The sequence below is a fragment of the Rasamsonia emersonii genome, assembly GCF_000968595.1.
Source record: "Rasamsonia emersonii CBS 393.64 chromosome Unknown ctg1118621760629, whole genome shotgun sequence".
NCBI lineage: Eukaryota > Fungi > Ascomycota > Eurotiomycetes > Eurotiales > Trichocomaceae > Rasamsonia > Rasamsonia emersonii.
Window position 1 is genome coordinate 1 of NW_013562851.1, and position 20,472 is coordinate 20,472.

The 20,472-nt window shown below is 49.8% G+C and overlaps 8 protein-coding genes across 8 annotated transcripts; 5 read left to right on the top strand and 3 right to left on the bottom strand.

The window, feature by feature from the left end:
• Positions 1–1,186: 1,186 nt before the first annotated feature.
• T310_7996 (uncharacterized protein) lies at positions 1,187–2,251 on the top strand (the record flags this gene model as incomplete). Its single annotated transcript, XM_013469209.1, has 3 exons — positions 1,187–1,235; positions 1,294–1,454; positions 1,490–2,251. 3 exons carry the CDS (start codon positions 1,187–1,189, stop codon positions 2,249–2,251), a joined length of 972 nt encoding a protein of 323 aa, XP_013324663.1.
• Positions 2,252–2,711: 460 nt separating this feature from the next.
• On the bottom strand, positions 2,712–3,495 carry T310_7997 (RWD domain-containing protein; the record flags this gene model as incomplete). Its single annotated transcript, XM_013469210.1, has 2 exons — positions 2,712–3,340; positions 3,429–3,495. 2 exons carry the CDS (start codon positions 3,493–3,495, stop codon positions 2,712–2,714), a joined length of 696 nt encoding a protein of 231 aa, XP_013324664.1.
• A 470-nt stretch (positions 3,496–3,965) lies between these two features.
• T310_7998 (TPR domain protein) lies at positions 3,966–5,164 on the top strand (the record flags this gene model as incomplete). Its single annotated transcript, XM_013469211.1, has 2 exons — positions 3,966–4,432; positions 4,492–5,164. 2 exons carry the CDS (start codon positions 3,966–3,968, stop codon positions 5,162–5,164), a joined length of 1,140 nt encoding a protein of 379 aa, XP_013324665.1.
• A 358-nt stretch (positions 5,165–5,522) lies between these two features.
• T310_7999 (RNA methylase family protein) lies at positions 5,523–9,645 on the top strand (the record flags this gene model as incomplete). Its single annotated transcript, XM_013469212.1, has 12 exons — positions 5,523–5,766; positions 5,818–6,128; positions 6,207–6,405; positions 6,477–6,751; positions 6,806–6,985; positions 7,041–7,211; positions 7,353–7,507; positions 7,679–7,889; positions 7,996–8,891; positions 8,950–9,155; positions 9,252–9,379; positions 9,436–9,645. The coding sequence occupies 12 exons, from the start codon at positions 5,523–5,525 to the stop codon at positions 9,643–9,645; spliced, it is 3,186 nt and encodes a 1,061-aa protein (XP_013324666.1).
• Positions 9,646–9,786: 141 nt separating this feature from the next.
• Positions 9,787–10,816, bottom strand: T310_8000 (HIT domain protein; the record flags this gene model as incomplete). The annotated part of the gene is made up of 3 exons (XM_013469213.1): positions 9,787–10,127; positions 10,212–10,305; positions 10,469–10,816. The coding sequence occupies 3 exons, from the start codon at positions 10,814–10,816 to the stop codon at positions 9,787–9,789; spliced, it is 783 nt and encodes a 260-aa protein (XP_013324667.1).
• Positions 10,817–12,159: 1,343 nt separating this feature from the next.
• On the bottom strand, positions 12,160–13,831 carry T310_8001 (G2/mitotic-specific cyclin-B; the record flags this gene model as incomplete). Its single annotated transcript, XM_013469214.1, has 4 exons — positions 12,160–12,254; positions 12,314–12,452; positions 12,515–13,747; positions 13,823–13,831. 4 exons carry the CDS (start codon positions 13,829–13,831, stop codon positions 12,160–12,162), a joined length of 1,476 nt encoding a protein of 491 aa, XP_013324668.1.
• A 1,386-nt stretch (positions 13,832–15,217) lies between these two features.
• On the top strand, positions 15,218–16,555 carry T310_8002 (50S ribosomal protein L2; the record flags this gene model as incomplete). Its single annotated transcript, XM_013469215.1, has 2 exons — positions 15,218–16,363; positions 16,454–16,555. The coding sequence occupies 2 exons, from the start codon at positions 15,218–15,220 to the stop codon at positions 16,553–16,555; spliced, it is 1,248 nt and encodes a 415-aa protein (XP_013324669.1).
• A 1,150-nt stretch (positions 16,556–17,705) lies between these two features.
• T310_8003 (C6 transcription factor Prf) lies at positions 17,706–20,472 on the top strand (the record flags this gene model as incomplete). The annotated part of the gene is made up of 6 exons (XM_013469216.1): positions 17,706–17,951; positions 18,099–18,415; positions 18,479–18,998; positions 19,062–19,553; positions 19,613–19,858; positions 19,977–20,472. Coding segments are annotated over 6 exons (2,317 nt in total), but the record flags the coding sequence as incomplete, so codon positions are not given.

Consider the following 20,472-nt stretch of genomic DNA (forward strand, 5'->3'; position numbering starts at 1 on the left):
AAAGAGGCCGCCAAGTGGGATACGTGCCCTGCGGAATTGCTGCCCCTCTTCTGTCTGCAATACAACCGGGACCTCCTCCCAAGAACGGGATCCAAAACCCCAGCCGCTCATCTGTTTTGCGCACATATCCTTACGCAGAATGAGTGCCAAGGTCCCGCGGAATTTCAGGCTCCTGGAGGAGCTCGAGAAAGGAGAGAAAGGTCAAGGAGCGGGTCAGTATACGCCCGATCTTTGCGGGAGCTACTAGAGGCTGACCTGGCGTTTTTTGCTCATAAGAGGCATGCTCATACGGTCTTGCTGATGGAGACGATTTGATGATGACCAACTGGAATGGGACCATTCTGGGGCCTCCTCATGTGTGTCCATCTATATTCTTTTGCTGCCCTTCGTCACGTGTGATTGACTTATGAATGGACAGAGCGTGCACGAGAATCGGATATACAGTGTCAATATCCACTGCGGTGATGACTACCCCGATAACCCTCCGACTTTGCACTTTGTGTCGAAGATAAACCTCCCGTGCGTGGACCCGCGGACTGGAAAGGTATGGTCCACAACATGCAAGTACCTCTAAAGGAAACAGATGCTGAGTTTATGCTAGGTTGACCCGACGAAGCTGCCCTGCCTCGCGCAATGGAAGAGGGACTACACAATGGAGACCATCCTTCTTGAACTTCGGAGGTACTGCCGCCCGCTTCTTCTCTGCTTGCACTCTCGTCTAAGCTTCTTTCTTCCAGGTACATGGCCCTGCCGCAACACAAGAAACTTCCACAGCCGCCGGAAGGCTCGACCTTCTGAACCATTCCGTTTGATATGAGCTCGGATGATGAATGACTGACTGGAGTATTGGCCTGGGGGTTGGGATTGCTTTTTTCTGGTTTTTAGACCATTGTACTGTCCATGCATTTCCGGAAAGCATAAGCGTGCTTTGTTTTTGAACCCTAGTCCTTTAGCTGTAGGTTCTGAAAAACAAATTAAAGGAAGAATATACTCTCCATCTCGTGGAGCTAATCATTTCCTTTTTTCTTTTGATTGACCTATTATGCCAGTACTGATGTAAAAGCGCGATAAGATCACGTGATGATAATCCATTGGCAAACTGCAACGCTTTCGACGGAGCTATGGAGTACCTTGTGAATAATGTGAACTTTGAGAGGCATCTGCCTGGACCCTCTATTCCATTCAAATGCATAGGGTAATAGTCCCTAAACGCTCCGGCATTCATCGCTTTGCATGTAAGCAACTTGGAGCAATTCCCCAAGGTTAAGGCTAACTTGTGATTGTCATCTCAAGGCCTTTCCCTTTATCGAGCACTTCTCCGACAATGTGCCAGATTGCCCCCGACTATTCCCAACTCTGGGACAATAAACCACCTTGTGCGAAAGAAGTTTCGCCGGTATAAGACTCTTCAAAGTCCTTCTCAGACTGTCAATGCTCTTAAAGCCGGCTACGAAGTATGCAGTGTTAATTGAGATCACGTACGCCGCAGGCTGACAGGCAACGAAAGGCCTTAGATTTGCTGCATTCTGCCTCACAAGGGAATCAAAAAGACGTTGGTCGTATCTCTGCGCTCCTTGCAGAGTCCAAAGCTCTAAGAGACAAGAACAGCTCCGAACAACGAACGCTGGCAGAGGCCCGACCGATAAAGCCGCTTTCTAAGATAGAACGAAAAAAGGAAGAATCAAGACGGCAGCAAGATGCAACAGCTCTCCGGCATCCAAATGCTGAACCGATACTCTCTCGTCCCCGACCCGTGGTCTCCGGCCGACGACGAGTGCCTGTTCTTGTGAATGCTCGCGGCATTCCCTTCCTGCGTATAAAGAAGCCGCAACCCCAGAACTTAAGCAGAGTCATCAGGAACAAGCTTGAAAGAAGATGGGCATGGATTGAACGTCGCGACAGGCTAGAAATCGAAAAGCTATTTGCGAAGGACGAAGACTATTGGGACAGCTTGGTGGCAGACGAGGAGGCGGAGTCACCGTCATGGGCAGATGCAGTCGTGGAATCTATCCAAGATGTCCTTTCGAAAATTTCCGAAAGCGATAAGAAAGCCAAGGAACTCGCCGAGAAGATGTGGAAGATCGTTCTTGCCGAAAAAGAGCTGGCTGAAAAGGAGGAAGCTGAGAGAAAGAAGAGAGAAGCCGAAGAACGACAGCGTCAAGAGGCTACTGTTGGGGACAACAAATCACCTTCTGACGAAAAGAACCTCAATAAGATACCCACAGCGAATTCCGAAAACCGTGTTCAATGATTCTGATGAAAAGGTCATGGAGAGAAAAAAAAAGGCAAAGTCTACTTGGTCCTGCATAGTTCTACAAAGATCTCGCATCCTCAGCTCCCATCGAATGCTAAGGATGCTATTAAAACCCTGCCTGTACTTTTGGCGCGCAGGGTTTTACAGGTCGGTTGGGATAGTCTGATACTTATCTAACCCTTTCAACCATCGCCTTCCAGGACCAGCAAGTATGAGGGTGGAGCTCTTAGCAAAGCCTACCCGACTGAGGTGTTGATCTCACAGTATGCTGAAATGATGGCATTCGTCTATCATGGCGAAGGGACCGAGAGAGAACATCATCTAGAATAACACATGACGTCAACAAAAGATCGAATATGAGCATGAAACGCGCATTCCCTCATAAACACAATGGTCAATATGTAGGACTGGCTGTATATGCAAGATCACAGTATTTCTATAAGACTGCAATTACCAATTATGCCGCTATTTTCAACTTATCAACAGGGATATCCTCATCTCCTTCTTCATCATAATCGCCCTTTCCGGCCAATCCTCTCTCCCACAGCTGTTTCCCAGTGAGCCTCGGCTCTTCGCGTGCGGCAGGCTTTTTCTTTTTCTCCTCTGCTTCTTTCTCCTCCCGTTTTCGCCGCTCTTCCTCTTCCATTTCCTTCCTGAATCTTTCCCTCCATTCGAGGAAAGTCTCTCTAGTCACTGGAGTTCCTTGGAATTTGCGGTTTTCTTCCTCCTCGGCCTTGAGGATCTCCCTTTCCCGCTCCGCCTCTGCGGCAGCTACCCGTTCCGATATCAGATTTTCGGCAGTCTCCTTGAGAGTGCTGACGAGTGTGAATATCATAGCCATGCCAATGTTCTCCTCGATGGTAGGCTGTAGCGCTTCTAGGAAATGGGTACGGTCCTCCTGGATATCAAGATGGGGATGTTTAGGAGCATTGGGAGGAGCCAAAATCTCAAGATTCGGAGCGACATCCGGGTATGCTTCAGGGTAGGAGACTTGTAAAATCAAAGTCGGCGCTTCTTCCCCGTCGCCCCCATTCTGATCCGATGCATCGAGTTTTATCGATATCCGGTAGGACGTGTCAGATATGTCTAAGAATCAATCAATCACAACAGTCAGATGATGAGTCTCCAACAAGAAACTTAATCAATAAAACCGTCCGGAAAATTAAAAGCGAACCTGTTATCTCATCTGGAAAAATAGAATTGAGGACCTCGCGTTCCTCGATTTGTTCCTCGCGACCCATGTTTTATGTCCCCGCCCGCAAAATGGAGGGGCCAAGCGAGAGAAAGCGATCAATGTTTCTTCCACAGTAGAACTGAAAAACACCCCTCGTGGTGTAGGATTAATGTCCAAATATTTTGATATGAACAAAGACCCAGTCTCTTATTAACAGAATTTTGATGTGATCAGCTGTAATCCTTGGTTTGTTCGCAAGGCCGAAAGTGCTGTCCCGCATGCAAACACCGCAAACATCGGTCGAAAATGTTCCAAAAATTGGAAATCATCAGCGCAGATGAAATTGCACAGTCTCAATTGCAATTTCAGCATCGGGCCATGAATACTCTGGATTTTGATTGAAAATAAATTTTAGGCTCTTTTTAAACAATATCGGGGTCACATATAATGGGAAAAACAAAACCGCACAAGAAGAAATCGTCCAAGCACGAAAAGTCTGTTCTCAACGGTGTCGGCGGTGTCGTCTCGAAACGAAAAATGGCCGAAAACGCTTCAGAGCTCCTTGAAAAGGCGACCATCCTCCTTCAAACGGGACAGGCTGAGGCTGCTCTTCCCTTGGCTCAGCGCGTCCTCGAGCTCGCCCCAGCGGATTCACCGAATGCTCGATCTGCTACGAATTTGATCGGTGAAATCTACGTTGAACTAGGCGAAATAGATGCCGCACGACAGAACTTCTTGCGCGCGGTGGAACTCGATCCAGAAGGCATGATACCTGAATCTGAAGGGGGAGGCGCAGAGAAGTTTCTGTGGCTGGCGCAGTTGAGCGAACAGGGAGGGGTTGACAGCGTTAGGTGGTATGAGAAAGGTGTCGCTACTCTGAGACGCATCATCCAGTCTTTGGAGCAAAGTAACAACCCCGAAGATGCGGTATTACTCGAGGAAAAAAGGAAGAAATTGGCGAATGCTCTTTGCGCAGTGGTGGAGATATACATGACAGATCTTTCGTAAGTTGCATGGATACAGTTGAAGATTGGCGCAAGGACCTCACTAACACAACGGCTAGATGGGAAGAGGACGCTGAGAGCAGATGCGAGGCTCTTGTCACAGAAGCACTCCTTGTCGCCCCCAATTCCCCCGAATGTCTACAAACTCTCGCCTCTGTCAGGATATCCCAATTGCGTCCAGATGATGCTCGGGCGGCGCTTTCCAGAAGTCTGGAACTTTGGAAAGACTTGCCTCCAGAGGATCCCAACGTTCCCGATTTCCCTGCACGAATAAGTCTCTCGCGACTTTTGATGGAGGTACAGATGGAGAACGAGGCACTTGAGGTGCTGGAACGTCTGATTCTCGAGGACGACGAAAGTGTTGAAGCGTGGTATCTTGGTGGATGGTGTCTCTATCTCCTGGCGGAGAAGGAAAAGGAACAGCCGACGGCATCTACAGATTCTGGGCAACCATCTAGTGACAAGCGGCACGAGGCCATGGTCGCCAGCCGCGAATGGCTGAAGCAAAGCCTGAAGCTCTACAAAAAGATTGAATACGAGGACGAGAGACTCAGAGACCATGCAGTCGAACTGATACAAGAGCTGAACAATGAGCTTGGCGAAGACATGGAGGACGACGGTGACTCCGAAGACGATGGTCCAGGTGCAGGCGATGATGACGAATGGGAAGATGAGATCGAAGTTGGTTCTGATGAAGACGAGGATGAAGATCATGAAATGAAGGATTCATGATGAAAGGCTACATGATGGTTTTGTTGGAACTGTTCAGATATGGAGTTATTATGATACCAGTAAATAGTGCATGTGTGTTATCCTTTTACAGCGCTTCTGTAAGACGTCTATTCCTTTACCTCAGCTGATGGGTATATCATTGTAGACGTTTCTATAGTCCTCGTTGCCACAACTGTATATACTTTTGCCATCCTCCAATCGCGATTGGCGCAGACGGGTAACGGATTAACCGAAGCCCCGTGCTCGGAGACAGCCTGCACTTGCGCGTTCATGTAATCGGGAAGTCGCGACAAACGCCAATGTGAGCTGCCGCTGGTATTTCAGGGCGCTGTAGAGTGTCCCCGTCTTTCTTTTCAGCATGGATTTAGCGCCAGCGCGAGAAATGGAGAGCTCGTTGAAGAAGCCGCTGGTGGAAGTCGACGTGGCTGGCAGCGACTCTGGAGATCAGGAGGCGACTGTGCATCCCGAAGAACCACCAGAGGATGAAGTTCCACCCTCTCAAGATGAGGCTGAGAGCAGTGATAGCTCCGGAGAGGAGTGGGAGGGAGATTCTCTCTATGAAGAGGCCTTGCATCTCGCACGCGACGACCAGCTTTCCTCAGGTATGTGCGCCTTCCCCCGCCACCGTTATTACAGTCGTTGACACTGTTTAGTCCCTGATGCGTGCACCCCTGAAGAAGCTGCGGCTTATCGAAAGCGCTTGCGAGAGATTGGCAAGGTAGCTTTTGTAGAGGAGACAATCGGTCGGGGCACCATTACGGCGAGGAAGCTCTGTACTGCCTTTGGCATCGTCCCTCCTCCTTTCCTTGAGGACGCGCCTGACGAGGCGTTTCACCCTCTCCTTGCTCTTGCGATTTCACGGGAGTATGCAAAGCGTCAGAAACTTCCTGAGTATAATACGATTGAGGATGCTGTTGAACTGCTCAAGAAATCGAAGAACATAATTGTCATTACTGGCGCTGGGGTATGTATAGCAACACGACCAGAGATCCCGTCCTCAAGCGCGGGACACTCGTGTGCTAATTGGATTTCTTTTCTTCAGATCTCGACCAGTCTAGGAATTCCTGATTTTCGATCTAAGGATACAGGATTGTATTCTAGATTGGAACATTTGGGTCTCAGCGACCCTCAGGAAGTTTTTGATATCCGCCTCTTTCGTGAAGACCCAAGCATCTTCTTTTCCATCGCGAAGGATATTCTTCCAACGGAAAAGAAATTCTCACCCACCCATGCCTTCATCCGTTTGTTGCAAGATAAAGGGAACTGCTGACTAACTATACCCAAAATATCGACAACATCGAGGCGAATGCAGGCGTCCTGCCCGAGAAGATCGTCCAGTGTCATGGCTCCTTCGCAACAGCTACCTGCACCAAGTGCAAATACCAAGTGCCGGGGGAGACCATCTTTGACACTGTCCGAAAGGGCAAAGTACCCGAATGTAAACGTTGCAAAGAGGAGATTGCATCGAGGCCTGAAGGCATGAAGCGAAAACGCAGCTCTAACGGTCTGCAAAAAGACCGTAAGAAGGATGACCAAGACAGTTCCAATGAGGAGGAATATGAAATTCCAACCCCTGGTGTCATGAAGGTTGGTACAAGCCCTGGTTGAAGATGGGACTCCCTTTACTAATCATACATATAGCCCGACATTACCTTCTTCGGAGAGGATCTGCCTGACGAGTTTGGGCGTCGCTTGATCCACCATGATCGGGACATCGCAGACCTGGTCATCGTGATCGGGACGTCACTCAAAGTGGCACCTGTTGCGGATGTGCCTGCTATCATGCCAAGCAATGTGCCTCAGCTTTACATTTCGCGCACTGTGAGTTTATTGCGGCGTATCTATTTTTTTACGCAGTGCCACTGACATCTGTCAGCCCGTGTCGCACATCGGTTTTGACATCGATTTGCTGGGAGACTGCGATGTGGTTGTCTCCGAGCTCTGTCGCAGGGCCGGATGGGAATTGAAACATGAAATGATACCCAGTGATCAAAAGGTCGAGGTTGTTCGAGAAGAGGGATACGAGTCACGATACACCTTCAAGGTTGTAAATTCATAGCGTGGCGTTCTGGCATTTGCAGCTCTCCAAAGGGCATAATTTGGGATGGCGTATGGGATACGGCTTGTCATGATAGTTGATTATGAGTATTGTGGTCTGTAATTCTGTTGTGTTTGAGGGGAACAATAGACATGTATCGAGCTGTTGATAGATCATAGATCTACCCTCGAATATGCAATATCTTGTGTCATCATGATAGGCATGAATAAAGGATTTCGTATTTTCTTTGGTATTTTCTTGGGTCCATATCAAAAATTCTATCGATGCGGCATGTTAATGATTAAGTGTGGTGTCGCATGAAAATTTGGAATTTGATGATGTTGGTTGTTCATCTTCTCCCCGCAGGTCGCGAAGCGTACCGTTGAATGCGAAAAAAATATACCTTGATCTTTCCCGAGACAAAAAACTCCGAATTCCTCACACCGTAGAGAAAACCCAACTTATACCGAACAAAGCTCAAATTTCGAAAAGAAATACCGACGCCTGTCCAAGAAGAAGAAGAAGAAGAAGAAGAAGAATCAGCAGCCAGATGCCGCAGCTTTCACAGTCAGAATGGAGTATCTGATCCGCTTTGCTCAAGCGCACGAGACATTCCGGCGGCCGGAGATCGAGGCGCTGGCGAAGCTGGCGGGGATCGACGTCGAGTTTGTCTTCTACAACAAATATGTACGTAGCTAACCCTCTACAGTTTATTTTTTTATTTCCCTTTCCTTAAAACCGTCTCGGCACAATATCAAAGTTTTTTACCAGATTGCGTCTAACGTATACATAGTCACCATATTGCATTGTCAGACTGAAAGATGAGGCCGCGGCGCGTGCCCTCATCGCGCGCAGCATTCTAGGGAAAGACATAATTGAACTCTGGGCCCAAGGCACAAATTATGAAGAACTCCACGCCGAGGTCCGCAGGCGGACTAGCGACCGGTGGGAGAAATACAGGAACGTGTCTTTCCGTTTCACAGTGGATTCCTTCGCTTGGAAGCGGAGCCTTGACGAGAAAAGGGCCATCATCCAGTCGTTCGCCTACCTGGGTTTCCAGGGTCCCATCCGGATGAAGAACCCAGAGGAGGACTTTTGGGTTCTCGAGGAGTTCCTCTGGGATGTCGAAGCCCTGGAGGACCCGTCGTTGCCCGGTCCCATCCCGCCCACTGAGCCACAAGAGCCCAAGAAGATCTACTTCGGGCGGTGGCTGGCGCATGGAAGCCGGGACATGGTGAATAAGTACGATCTCAAGAAGCGGCGCTATATCAGCACGACCTCAATGGATGCCGAATTGAGCCTGATCACGGCCAACATGGCTCTGGCTGCTCCAGGCAAGATATTTTATGACCCCTTCGTCGGCACGGGAAGCTTCTGCGTGGCCGCTGCGCACTTCGGGGCGATGACTCTGGGTTCTGACATCGACGGGAGGAGCTTCCGGGGTAAGGAGGAGATTCGCAAGGGGAAGCCAATAGGGCTGGTTGCGAATCTGCAGCAATATGGCCTTGAGAGCAAGTTTGTGGACACCTTCACGTCCGATCTGACCAACACTCCTATTCGCAGTGTCCCGTTTCTGGACGGAATCATCTGCGATCCTCCTTATGGGGTGCGGGAGGGATTGAAGGTGCTGGGAACTCGAGACGGACGGGGTAAAGAAGAGGTTATCATCGATGGAGTACCAGCTCATTAGTAAGTTGCAATTTTTTTTAAGACATATACATCTAGACTAATTATCTAATTACTGCAGTCTCCCCGGTTACGTTGCTCCCAAGAAGCCATACGGCTTCGAAGCGATGCTGAGGGACATCTTGGACTTTGCCGCTCGCACCCTGGTCCAAGGAGGACGACTATCCATGTGGATGCCCACCTCCAACGACGAAGATATAGAATTGGAGATTCCAACTCATCCAAGATTGGAAGTGGTCAGCGTCAGTGTGCAACATTTCTACAACTGTAAGCCCTCTACCCCTCTCCTGCTACTCGCCTTGAAAAATACATGAGTCCTTACGCGAAGACTACTAACATGTAATGCTTTTTGACTTCATGCAGGGTCCCGACGCCTCCTAACCTACGAGAAACTGCCAGAGGGCAAAGTCTCATCCACAACGAGAGCACGCCAGAAGACAGACGATCCCAGCGGAGTGACGGCCGACGAGTTGAACGAATTTAGGAGAAAGGTACGAAAGGCGCACTCATCTAGCTGTCGACCTACCTACTAATCTGATACATTTAGTACTTCGAGATTAAAAAGTCCAAGCAACCCAAGAAGCATAACACAGGAACAGAAACGGGAACGGGAGCAGAAGCAGGAGCAGGCACGAGCACGAGCACGAGCAAAGGCACAGAGGAGGGGAAAGGGGAAGAACCTCCGACCTCTGAATTGAACTCATTGAATTTGGCAGAGACAGGGCATGATGGACCGTCAGGTCAAGACGGGAAATAACAGATGACGATCAATGATGACGAATGGCTACTACCAAAGAAAAAAAAACTTCGATATTTCAGGTCAATATTGGTATATCTCGGAGATGCACTACAATAGTATGTACATAGATACATCAGAAAATTCAAGTTGCATTTCTTGCTACAACTTCTCCAAACCCCTCCCTTTTGTCGTCACCGTCCCATTCACATCACGAACATTACGATAATCACCATTATTGTCATTATCGTCGTCAAGATCAAGATCTATCCCCTCCTCGTCCTTGATACGCTTCACTTCCCTGGCTAGCTCTTCCCGCATCAACCGCGCGAGTTTTTCCCCTTCCTCATCGTCTAGCTCTTCCCTCTGTCCGCGGCCGAACATCGTCCAGCTTGGGGATCTGGCAGCAGCAGTGGTATTACTACTACTAGAGGAGGCATTGTCTGCTGGTCTGGGAATGATATGGAAGTGGATATGGGGTACGACTTGGGCGGCTCGTGTGCCTGAATTGCGTATTACGATGGTGTGTGAGATAAAGAGGTAGAAAAGAAAAAGAGAAAGAAAGAGAGACAAAGACGGAGACTCACCATTATTCTGAACTACATTCCAATGCGCCTCCTGATCCCTTCCCAGGACAGTCCTGGTGACAACCCGAGAGATCACCAGTAGCCATTTTCCTAGCTAGACAGGCAGACAGCAGTCAGTTAGCTAGAATGCCGAGGTATTTATTTACCTACTTGGCATTCAAAAGCAAAGCAAAGCAAGGCAAGGCATCCTTCCTTGAGAAATCATACTGAACTATATAGACTGCACAAATATGTTCGACGTGTAATTTTTTACTTACCTCTTTCCCAACTTCCACACCCACATCTCCCAACTTCTCCCAGTGACCTCTCGTAACGAGCAGAACATGGCCTTTCGTCAGGGGCATAATGTCCAGAAAGGCGAGGACATGTTTCGTTGAGAGGATGAGGTGGGCTCGTGGTCTTGCTTCTGCATTTGCATCTGCATTTGCATCTCGCTGTAATGCTCTTGCTGCTGCTGCTGATGAAGTGGGTCGAACGGGTGGATAGGCTGAAGCAATGCCACAGAAAGGACAGGACGGAGAAGGAGGAGGAGGAAGGTGAACTGGAGCGGTTTTGAGTGATGATGACAATGATTTCTTTTCCTGCCCAGGACGGTGACTGGCCATCGTCGAAGACCCTTGAAGGTATCTATGTATGTCTCTTTATGTACTGTACTCTGTAGGTAAGTATTTAGCTGACTTTCGGAGCGTCTAAGATCTCAAACGAATGACTTTTGTCTCGTCTTCCTTATTTTTTTTGTTTGGATTTTTTTTAATCGAACCTTTCACTGTGTTATGAGCAAGGTAACTGATGGGAATATGATGGATGATTGCATGTAAGGTGAGTACATACCTTGATTGCGACTGCTCTTCAATGGACCCTGCACATCAGCGATAACGATTTCCTGGCCGTGCTGTACAATAGAGGTTGAAAACAAAACCCCCCTAAATAACTCCAACTTCTTTCAATGATAAAATTAAGATGGACTTGACTATGTGAATTTGGGATGATGGTTGAAAATGAACTGATGATTGATGTCGATTTCGGCTATCAGCAAATACGCTAAGTCACCGTACATCTCTCAGCCGAGGTCTCGTTTCGTCATGGCAAACCACCGCATCTAATGTCGAGTGGACAAGGACAGAATTATTTAATTGAGTAATACGCCTGAATTTCCCAAAACCAGCTATTTACAACTCCGATTAAAACACAGGTAATCAGTGCAAAACCAATCCGACCGGCCAAAATCACTCCAAAGCACAACTCACGACTCCTCGATCGGTACAAATTAAACATGTCTTTAGACCATATCTTTCTCGCGCTTTTTGTTATACTCCGTGGTGAATGTGGTGTTCGCACCAGACACATTCCTCGTCCCTGTTATGTATGCCCCCTGAGGTGCAGCATATAGCCCATCCTCTATGTGAGAGGTCTTGCGTAGCGAATTTTCGTGAAAAGAAGCGAAAAGCAAAAAGATAAACGGCTGCGCAAGTGGTAATCAAGTCCTGATAGTCCCAGCAGGTAGGAAATCATCAAAGCCAAGATAAAAGCCACAGCAGAAAGAAATAGTATATTCCCGACCCTGAGACATCCGACGCCTGCAAATACGGACGAGGGCAAGAAAAATAGAAACACAAAGACAAAAAAAGTAAAACAAATTCCTCAAAGCCAACAAACCGGGGAAGGTAACAAGGGGATCAAATAAACACGCGTACGCCGACACCAGGGGTAGAACGAGAACCAAATGCCAGTATGGAAAAAGGACAATCACAAACGAAATACTAATACCATCGTAAAATGCAATAGGCCCTATCCACCAGCACCCGAAGAAACAAAGAAATGCGAGCAGGCAGACGTAAATGAAGTCAATCCGATCCGTATAGCGCCGACCAGCCCTGAGGGCCCAAACCGAGTGGCATCCACTGGTTGGAATGACCTCTCGAAGATCAAGAAGACATTGACTTATATTCTATCGGCTGGAGACCTGATTATAGCTTTCGTTAAGCGCGCTCTTGATATACAATGAGTGGTACTTCTTGGCCCACTGTCGAGTAACGATAGAAGCTGCAAGAAAGTCAGCATGAAAAATCCCAAAGCATGGAGGTTGTCACACGCTAGTCTACCTTTGAGGAACTTCTTGCTTGCATATTTCTTGAAGAATGCTTCGTGGGCGACCGGGCGGTGCAGATAGTCGATCATCAATCGGAAGACCGGATCAATCTCCTCCTCCGTATAGCCAGAATAATGGGTAAGAGTGGCGTCCTGTATCAACGTCAGTTCAGTCAAAGAACTAGTCAGCTATAATGATCCCTGATGAAACTCACCCAGGGCCCTCGGTCCAAGATCAGCCGTGCCAAATACATGGCAGCTGCAGCCACGTGGCTCTGGCGGTATACCATAAACCGATGGTCCAACAGGCTGATCTCCATAAGATATTTGCCTAGAGTTCGCGTCTGGATGTCATAATTGTCGGCCTTAGAGATCCGGCGGAGGAAGTTCATCGGGTTAGGGAAGCTCATATTGTAGTCCAAAGTAGCAAGAACGTGCCGTTCCGCTTCGAGGATCTCCTTATCTGTAAAGGCGTCGTCGGCAACGTGGCTGAAGTTGACCACGTGAGGGGAGAGGACCTCTTCGTATTTGGATGCGATAAACATAGCAGTGACTCCGACAAGCTGTAGCCGGTCAAGAGCAACGACCTCAGCGGAGAGAAAGCGGTCAATGATGTTGACAGCCAAGAAGAGCGTCTCGGGAAGGAGACGGAAACGCGTGTGAACCTCGATGAGCCAATCGACCAGAATGCCACGCATCTTCCATTCGAGGTCGGGTTGGTGTTCAATGTAATCTGGGTTCGGCAGCGTCTCCAACTCCAGTTCTCTAAGATAATCAAAGATTTCGACCACGTACTCGGCGGCCATGAGAGGGTCATCAAGGTCTTCCGCGTCCAGGTCGGCAACCGCATTATCCATGGTCTCCTTGATTTTCGCGGGCTCCACGGCTGCCTCTTCTTCTTTGATGGTCTGCTCTTCGTTCTCTGTTGTTGTCTTCTTTTCCTTTTCGATGTCAACTTTCTTGCGAGGGGGTTCTTCATTGTGGAACGCTTCCTCCTTAGCCGACTTCTGGCTAGAGGATCGCTTCATCGCGCTGCCGACCCCTGAACCATTCTCAGGCTTCTTGGTCTCAGCCACCGCTTTCTTGCTATTGTTATCCTTGACTCCCAATGCTGTTCGCGACGAGTTGGTGCGGGTGAGTTTCTGGACGCCACCCGCTTGGGCAGTAGCCTTGGACGTCAAACCAACTTTGGCAGCCGGCTTCTTCCCATCTTTAGCGTCGACCGTCTCCGTTTTAGCCACGTTGCTGACATCGCCGAGGGCTGGCCGTCTCCTCTGAGCAGTATTGGCGACTGCATTGGATGATTTCTTGCTCTGAAGAGGCTTTTTCGTAGCAGCGTTAGACGCGTCGGCTGCACTGAGAGCCGCGGCCTTGGCTCTTGTCAGACGTGTCGATGGGCCATTTTCGTCATTCTCATTCGTGGTGGCACGTTGCCGGAGACTCCGTGCCTGAAGTGTATACAGTCAATAAGGACATGGACAAAGCATGACGCGACAATGATAGGGGGGACGTCGAAGGCTTACCGGAGGCATGATGGTCAACCGTCAGTGGTTGAAAGACGCGTCAAAAGGGGGAGAGAGGAAGGGAAAATGTAGAGAAGAGCAGAATGCGACAGATGTTCAGGCTATTACTAGGTGTCGTCAGAACGATATGTGCTGCATTCCATTAGCTATGGAAACCTTGGAAGAAATACAACAGAATTAAGTGGCTAAAAACCTACCACACGTTGAACGCAGCCGACTCGAGCGAGACTCAATGGATTCGACAGCTTTTGGAAAGGGGGGCTGGGTGTGATGAAGGGATGTGGCCGTCGACTCTTAGAGCATGGACGAGTTGGTGGGTTTGTTGACGTTGACAGAAGGTCTGGTAGACACCGTGCACGCCGTTGGAAGAGCGCGAGAACTAACCCAAAAACGCGACTTTGGCCGAAGAAATAAGAGATCTGTCCACGTAGGAGTGCTAGCTACGAGATGCAGGAAGGATGTACAGGCATGAAGGAAGAATTGGAGAGGGTGTTGGTAGGGCGTGATGTGATGATGTTCGTGTGAAATCAGAGTCGAATTGCCAGGGCGATGTTTGGCCCTGTCTTAGCGTGGAACCCGGCGTCAGCGATGCCCCACGAACAAGGCCGCCAGCAGATCGCGTCCAGTGGCAGCCTGCCGAACGGTCGAACCGGATACAGTAACAGAACGGAACACTCACTGTCTTGGAAAGAAATGGAAGGGCGAGGATGCGATGAAACTGAGAGAGGCAGCAATTGAAGGGTCGACTGGAGGGAGGGAGATTAAGAACAAACGCCAGACGACGCGGAGGGCAAAAAGAAGAAGTCAGGAGAGGGCAAATTGCTTGCGGTGGTGGCAGGAGGCGAGGCTGTCGCAGGGTCCTTTTGAGCCCGGCGTCGTGCAGGGTTTTTGCGTACCAGCAGAGGGCGTTGGGCGTCACCGCGGCCGGGCGATGCGAGGGACGGGCGTGTGTGCTGCGAGAAGCGCGCCTGTGGGGAGCAAAACAACGCCGTTGCCCGGCAACCCGCGTGTTCCTTGCCGGGCGCGAGTCGAGTCTCGCCGTGACCCGGGCTTGGCGAGTCCGTCACGTGTCGCCGCGACGTGTACGACTCCTTTCAAGCCACATAATTAGTCATCATATGGCGGTGCATGAATATCATGTGATCTACCAGCCACATCCCGACCGGGTCGGAGCGTGCACTTTTTCGTGGGCAAGACGGAGAGCTTGCTCTGCATGTATCTACCGCTCGACGCCAATTGAGGCCCGACGCTGTGCTACGCCATTAAAGGAGCCACTGGGGTCTCCGGTGGGCTATGGTGTAAGCCAGATACGCTCTTGGCCGCCCTGTTGACTTTGTGAGCTTGTTCAGAACGGCTCTCTCCATCTCCCGAGACGGATTGTGAGCCGTGTTCGACATGTTGCAACCTCGGCTCTTTCTCAGGAGCCTGCGGCTCCCGTACCGATGCATTCCTTATCTTTCTTCTCGGGCTTATGTGACGGCCAGCCAGGAGGTGGAGGTCCCTAAGGCGGAGGTCCCTAAGGTGGAGGCCCCTAAGGCCGAGGAGTCGTCCTCGTCTTCCTTCGATCCCGGCATCGCTTTCGCACCTCCGCCTACACGAGATGATGCCGGTGTGCTTGTACAGAAATATACACCTCGGACGCCTGGTGTCAGACATCTGCGGAGACCCATCAATGACCATCTCTGGAAGGGGCGCCCTGTATATAAGTTGACGTTTCCCAAACGAGGCCAGTCGAAAGGTGGCCGCAACAACACTGGTCGGATCACTGTTCGACACCGTGGTGGTGGTCACAAGCGAAGGATTCGAATCGTCGACTTTGCCCGACGGGCCCCGGGCCCTCACGTGGTGGAACGGATCGAGCATGATCCAAATCGGTCGGCGCACATCGCTTTGGTGAGAAGTCAAGAAACGGGCAAACTCAGCTACATCCTGGCTGCAGATGGCATGAGAGCCGGCGATGTTGTCCAGAGCTACATGTCTGGCATTCCCGAAGATCTGTGGAAGAGCATGGGTGGACAGGTTGACCCCGGTGTTCTGGCGGCGCGGACAGCGTGGAGAGGAAATTGTCTGCCCTTGCATATGATCCCGGTGGGAACGCTGATATTTAATGTTGGACTACGCCCAGGAAAGGGTGGTCAGCTTTGTCGAGCTGCGGGGACTTTTGCAACTGTCATTGCCAAGGGCACCGAACAACAGAAGATCCTAGACCAGCAGAATCAGGCTGAGAATGGCGCTGAGACGGAGCAGAAGCCGCTGTCCCAGCGTGAGAGGCAGAAGATGGAGCGCCTCGCCGAGCACGTTACGATTCGACTCCAAAGTGGTGAGGTCCGACTGATTCACAAGGATTGCTGCGCAACGATTGGAATCGCCAGCAACCCCAATTACCAATATAGGCAGCTCGGAAAAGCCGGACGGGCCCGTTGGCTTAATATCCGGCCGACAGTCCGTGGTGTGGCCATGAACGCTTGCGACCATCCCCATGGTGGTGGACGAGGTAAATCCAAGGGAAATGTCCATCCCAAGAGCCCTTGGGGTATGCCGGTATGTATACGCATCACTCTAAATTCGAAGTCTTTGTCCGGGTTGTCCATCCATTCTTTCTGTTTTGCTAACGAAAGACAATTTCTGTAGACCAAATCTGGTTACAAGACTCGCCCGAAGTGGAAGATCAACAAGGCCGTGGTTGTCCCACGAGAACGAAACCAGGGCAAACGTCGCAGAGGTTACAACTGAAGTGGATACTATTGCTTCGGATTTCTCATGTGTTACCCTGCCCTCGCCCATCATATCGTTCTCTGAATGCTCCGCAGTAGTCTTGACTGATTTTCACCACCCTTGTCATGTGTCAACAAGAGCATTGACTGTCGCCTTCTCATGTACCATATTTCGTTTGCTTTTGAAGACCGATGCGGCTCCGAATCGATTTGTTTCTCCTTGCGTTAGGATTCTTCCGGGAGCTTCCAGTTCATGTTTCACATCTATTCCAGTTTATTAACATGTTGTATAACTAGTCAAGCACCCAAGAGCGATAAAAGAGTTTATGTTATCGGGAACTTAACATGATAACCCTGAATAAACTTGAGCTCTAATGCCAACCCCGTTCAGCTGCATATTACTGCTCCTATTCTGGCGCTTTGGCGACGTTTTTAACTTTTCCCTTTTCTCTTCGACTAATTATAGTGGATCATTCTGGAATCCTGCGTAGGTCTCAGTGAGAGAAGGACTTGGTAAGCGCTACACGGCCACGATTCTGGGGGTTTTCTTCGACGATGAGAGGAAAATTTGCCAGACCACCCAATCTAGGTAACTGGGGACAGTGAGCCATCCGGCGCTATGAGTGGTCAGCGATAACTTAGATGCCGCCTGATGTGTAAGCGGAACGTGGCTGTCACTGACTAAGCATGCAATTGGTCTATGCCCAAGATGCGAAAGAACTGCTCAGCATTGTTGCTGGCCATGACTTACGATTGCTGATCTGGATACAATAGCAGTCTCTACCTTCTGGGCTTTGTGAATGTCAGATAGTTGCGCGATCTTTCCGGCTACGGTCTTGGTCAGCAAGAAGGAACCTGAAACGGGGTCGCATTTGGACCGCCTTAGGCAGCATTAATTGACGACCAACAGCGGCGCAGCGATTTCGTGTCTTGCTCAGTTAAATAGATTACAGGCCTCAAGTCAACATAATCGGGTTTTTTAGTGATTCTGAATGAGTGGTCTTTCGTGCTCAGGCCAAGCACATTGGGTCCTGCTGAGAGCTTGGGATGTTCCTCCGCGCATTGCTCTTCGATAAGACTTTACAGCTGCGCCGCAACGTCATCTGATTTCGACAGAGCATAATCTCCTTCTCTCGTCCGGTCGAACGGCAGGCCTGTCTTCGCAGACCATGGCAGGTCCAGAAGATGGGTACTTCAATGACTTATCTCAGCAACCTCCGGCACAGAACACATCGCAGTCCCAAGCCGGTCCTGCTGCTGGCAGTACTTCCCAGAACGAAGATGACAACAGCTACGTCCCTCGACCGAAGCGCATTGCCTGTGTCGTCTGCAGGAAGAGAAAGCTGAGATGCGACGGAAAGAAACCCAGTTGTGGTACTTGCTCCCGACTGGGGCACAATTGTGCATATGACGAGGTACGCAAGAAGAGCGGCCCGAAGCGGGGATATGTAAAGCAGCTTGAAGCTAGGTTAGGTATGTCATTCTTATGGCCATTCATATGGATGGCACCAATATTTACGGATTGAAATTGATTGTTGATCCTTGTCCTCAATTCAGCGCAGGTAGAGACTCTCTTGAGAAATCAGGAGAGAGAAGCATCGCGGAACCCGACCACGCAACAACCACAACAGCCCGAACAGAACAACACCTATACGACCCCTATACCAAGTGATCCATTTCAAGGAATCCCAGATCTCTCGTCGCTATCAAACAATCTCAATAGCCACAATGCACCACTTGGCGCAAGTTTCGAACAGACGCAGCAGAGCCAAGCAGGGTTTCCTGCTACTGATCTGGGGCTGGATGGAGACTTCTCCTGGGAGATGATCAGTCTCGGGTTAGAGGAGCCATTACCACCCAAAGATGTTACAGATGAACTGTACGTTGTTCAGTTGATTATGATATTTTGAATTCCAGTTACTGACTGATCGTCAAATTAAAGGAACGACATATATTTCAAAAAGATCCATCCTTCGATTCCAATGATACATCGCCCACGATATTACGCTGCTATGGACTTAGCTCCCAATATGCGTCCTCCGGTATGCCTGCGCTACATCATGTGGTGTTTGGCAGCCTCGATCACCCCCAAGTATTCTTTCCTGCAGGAACATTTCTATGCGCGCGCGCGCAAATACATCGAGATGGATGAAATGAAGGGCCATGGAGAGAATATAGTCAGCGTTGCACACTGTCAATGCTGGCTTCTTATTGCGTTGTATGAGTTCAAGCAGATGTTCTTTCCCCGAGCGTGGATAAGCACCGGAAGAGCGGGGAGGCTTGCGTCAATGATGAGTCTGAACCGGCTGGACGGCGTGGGTCTCGATGTAAAACAGTCTATCCCACCGCCTCGAGACTGGACTGAAAGGGAAGAACGAAGACGCACGTTCTGGATGGCTTTTTGTGAGGATCGATATGCCAGCATTGGGACGGGCTGGCCGATGACTTTCGACGAGAGAGATGTATGCCAATGCTTATCTCCAAAAATGTGCCTTTTTCCCCGTTACTGATTTAGGATGTCGTAGATCATGACAAATTTACCCTCCAGCGAGGAAGCATTCATCTCCGGCAAACCTGAGCAGACTATGACACTGTCTGAAGTCATGGCGGGTGAAGGAATTCAATCGTTGTCGCCTTTAGCTGGCGTGGTTATGATGGCATGCCTCTTCGGACGGAATCTTATGCACTTGCATCGGCCTGATCCCCAGGACAAAGAACACGATCTCAATGGCGAGTTCTGGAAACGTCATCGAGCTTACGATAATATCCTCCTCAACATCTCTCTGTCGTTACCAAGTCATCTTCGATTGCCAAACGGGATTGGGGACCCCAACACAGTCTTCTGCAACATGAGCATCCATACATCAACAATCTGCTTGCATCAGGCGGCCATATTCAAGGCGGAAAAGAATCGAATACAAAATCAGATCGCCGCGGAAAGCAAAAGGAGGTGTATCATTGCAGCGGACCAGATCGCCAGCATAATGAAAATGGTCAGCCATACGGATCTGTCAGTGGTAGGTTTCTGACCATCTCTGGGAAACGGTTCGCTCTTCAAGCGACTGACGACTCGTAGATGAACCCTTTCAGCGCCTTCTGTCTTTACGTTGCCGCTCGTGTTTTTGTGCAATATCTCAAGTCTCGTCCCGAGGACCAGACTGTTCGATCGTCTCTCCAGTTTCTTCTTACTGCTCTGAACGCCCTTAAGTCCTACAGCACGCTAACTGAATCGTTTCTGATTCAATTGGATGTTGATCTGTCTGGCACGGATCTTGCGGCGGATTTTGCCAAGAGTCTCAACCCATGTCGGGACAAACGAATGGTACGTAAATCACCTGGAATAGCACCCTTCATGAATGCAGGTTCTGACAGGGCTTCATTAGGCCAACGTCCAGTGTGATAATGTCAATTGTTCGCCTTTACTACTAACCATACGCCAGCAGCAGTCGAGTGGTGTCGGGACCGAGAATCCGTTACAGGGCACGAATGCTCTCAACATCACGGGATCGCCCTACAGCCAGGGAGGTTCGCAGACCTTTGGTTCCCTTCCTAGCCGGCAGAAACAATCGGAAAGCCAGCGCTCCAGTTCGAATAGTGGTCACAGCAGAGCATGTTGTCACCCACAAGGGCTCAATTCATCGTCTGGCAATCCAAGTCCGCGCACCGACGAAAATGGACTATGGACAGGTCTAGACATGGATATTTCGCCTGACATCAGTGCTGGTGATCAGCAGGTTTCAGGGTCGGACAAGGCCTCGCCGGCGACAATGAACTCGTCATCGAATACAACTTTCACGCCACCAGCTCCAGATAGGCCGTTCCCGCACACGCAGTCGCAACACACTAACACGGGTGATTCCCATCAGCATCCCTCTAAACCAGTTACAAATGCAAACCTAGCGCTCTTTTCTCAGACTCCTGACGACCTTCCTGCTG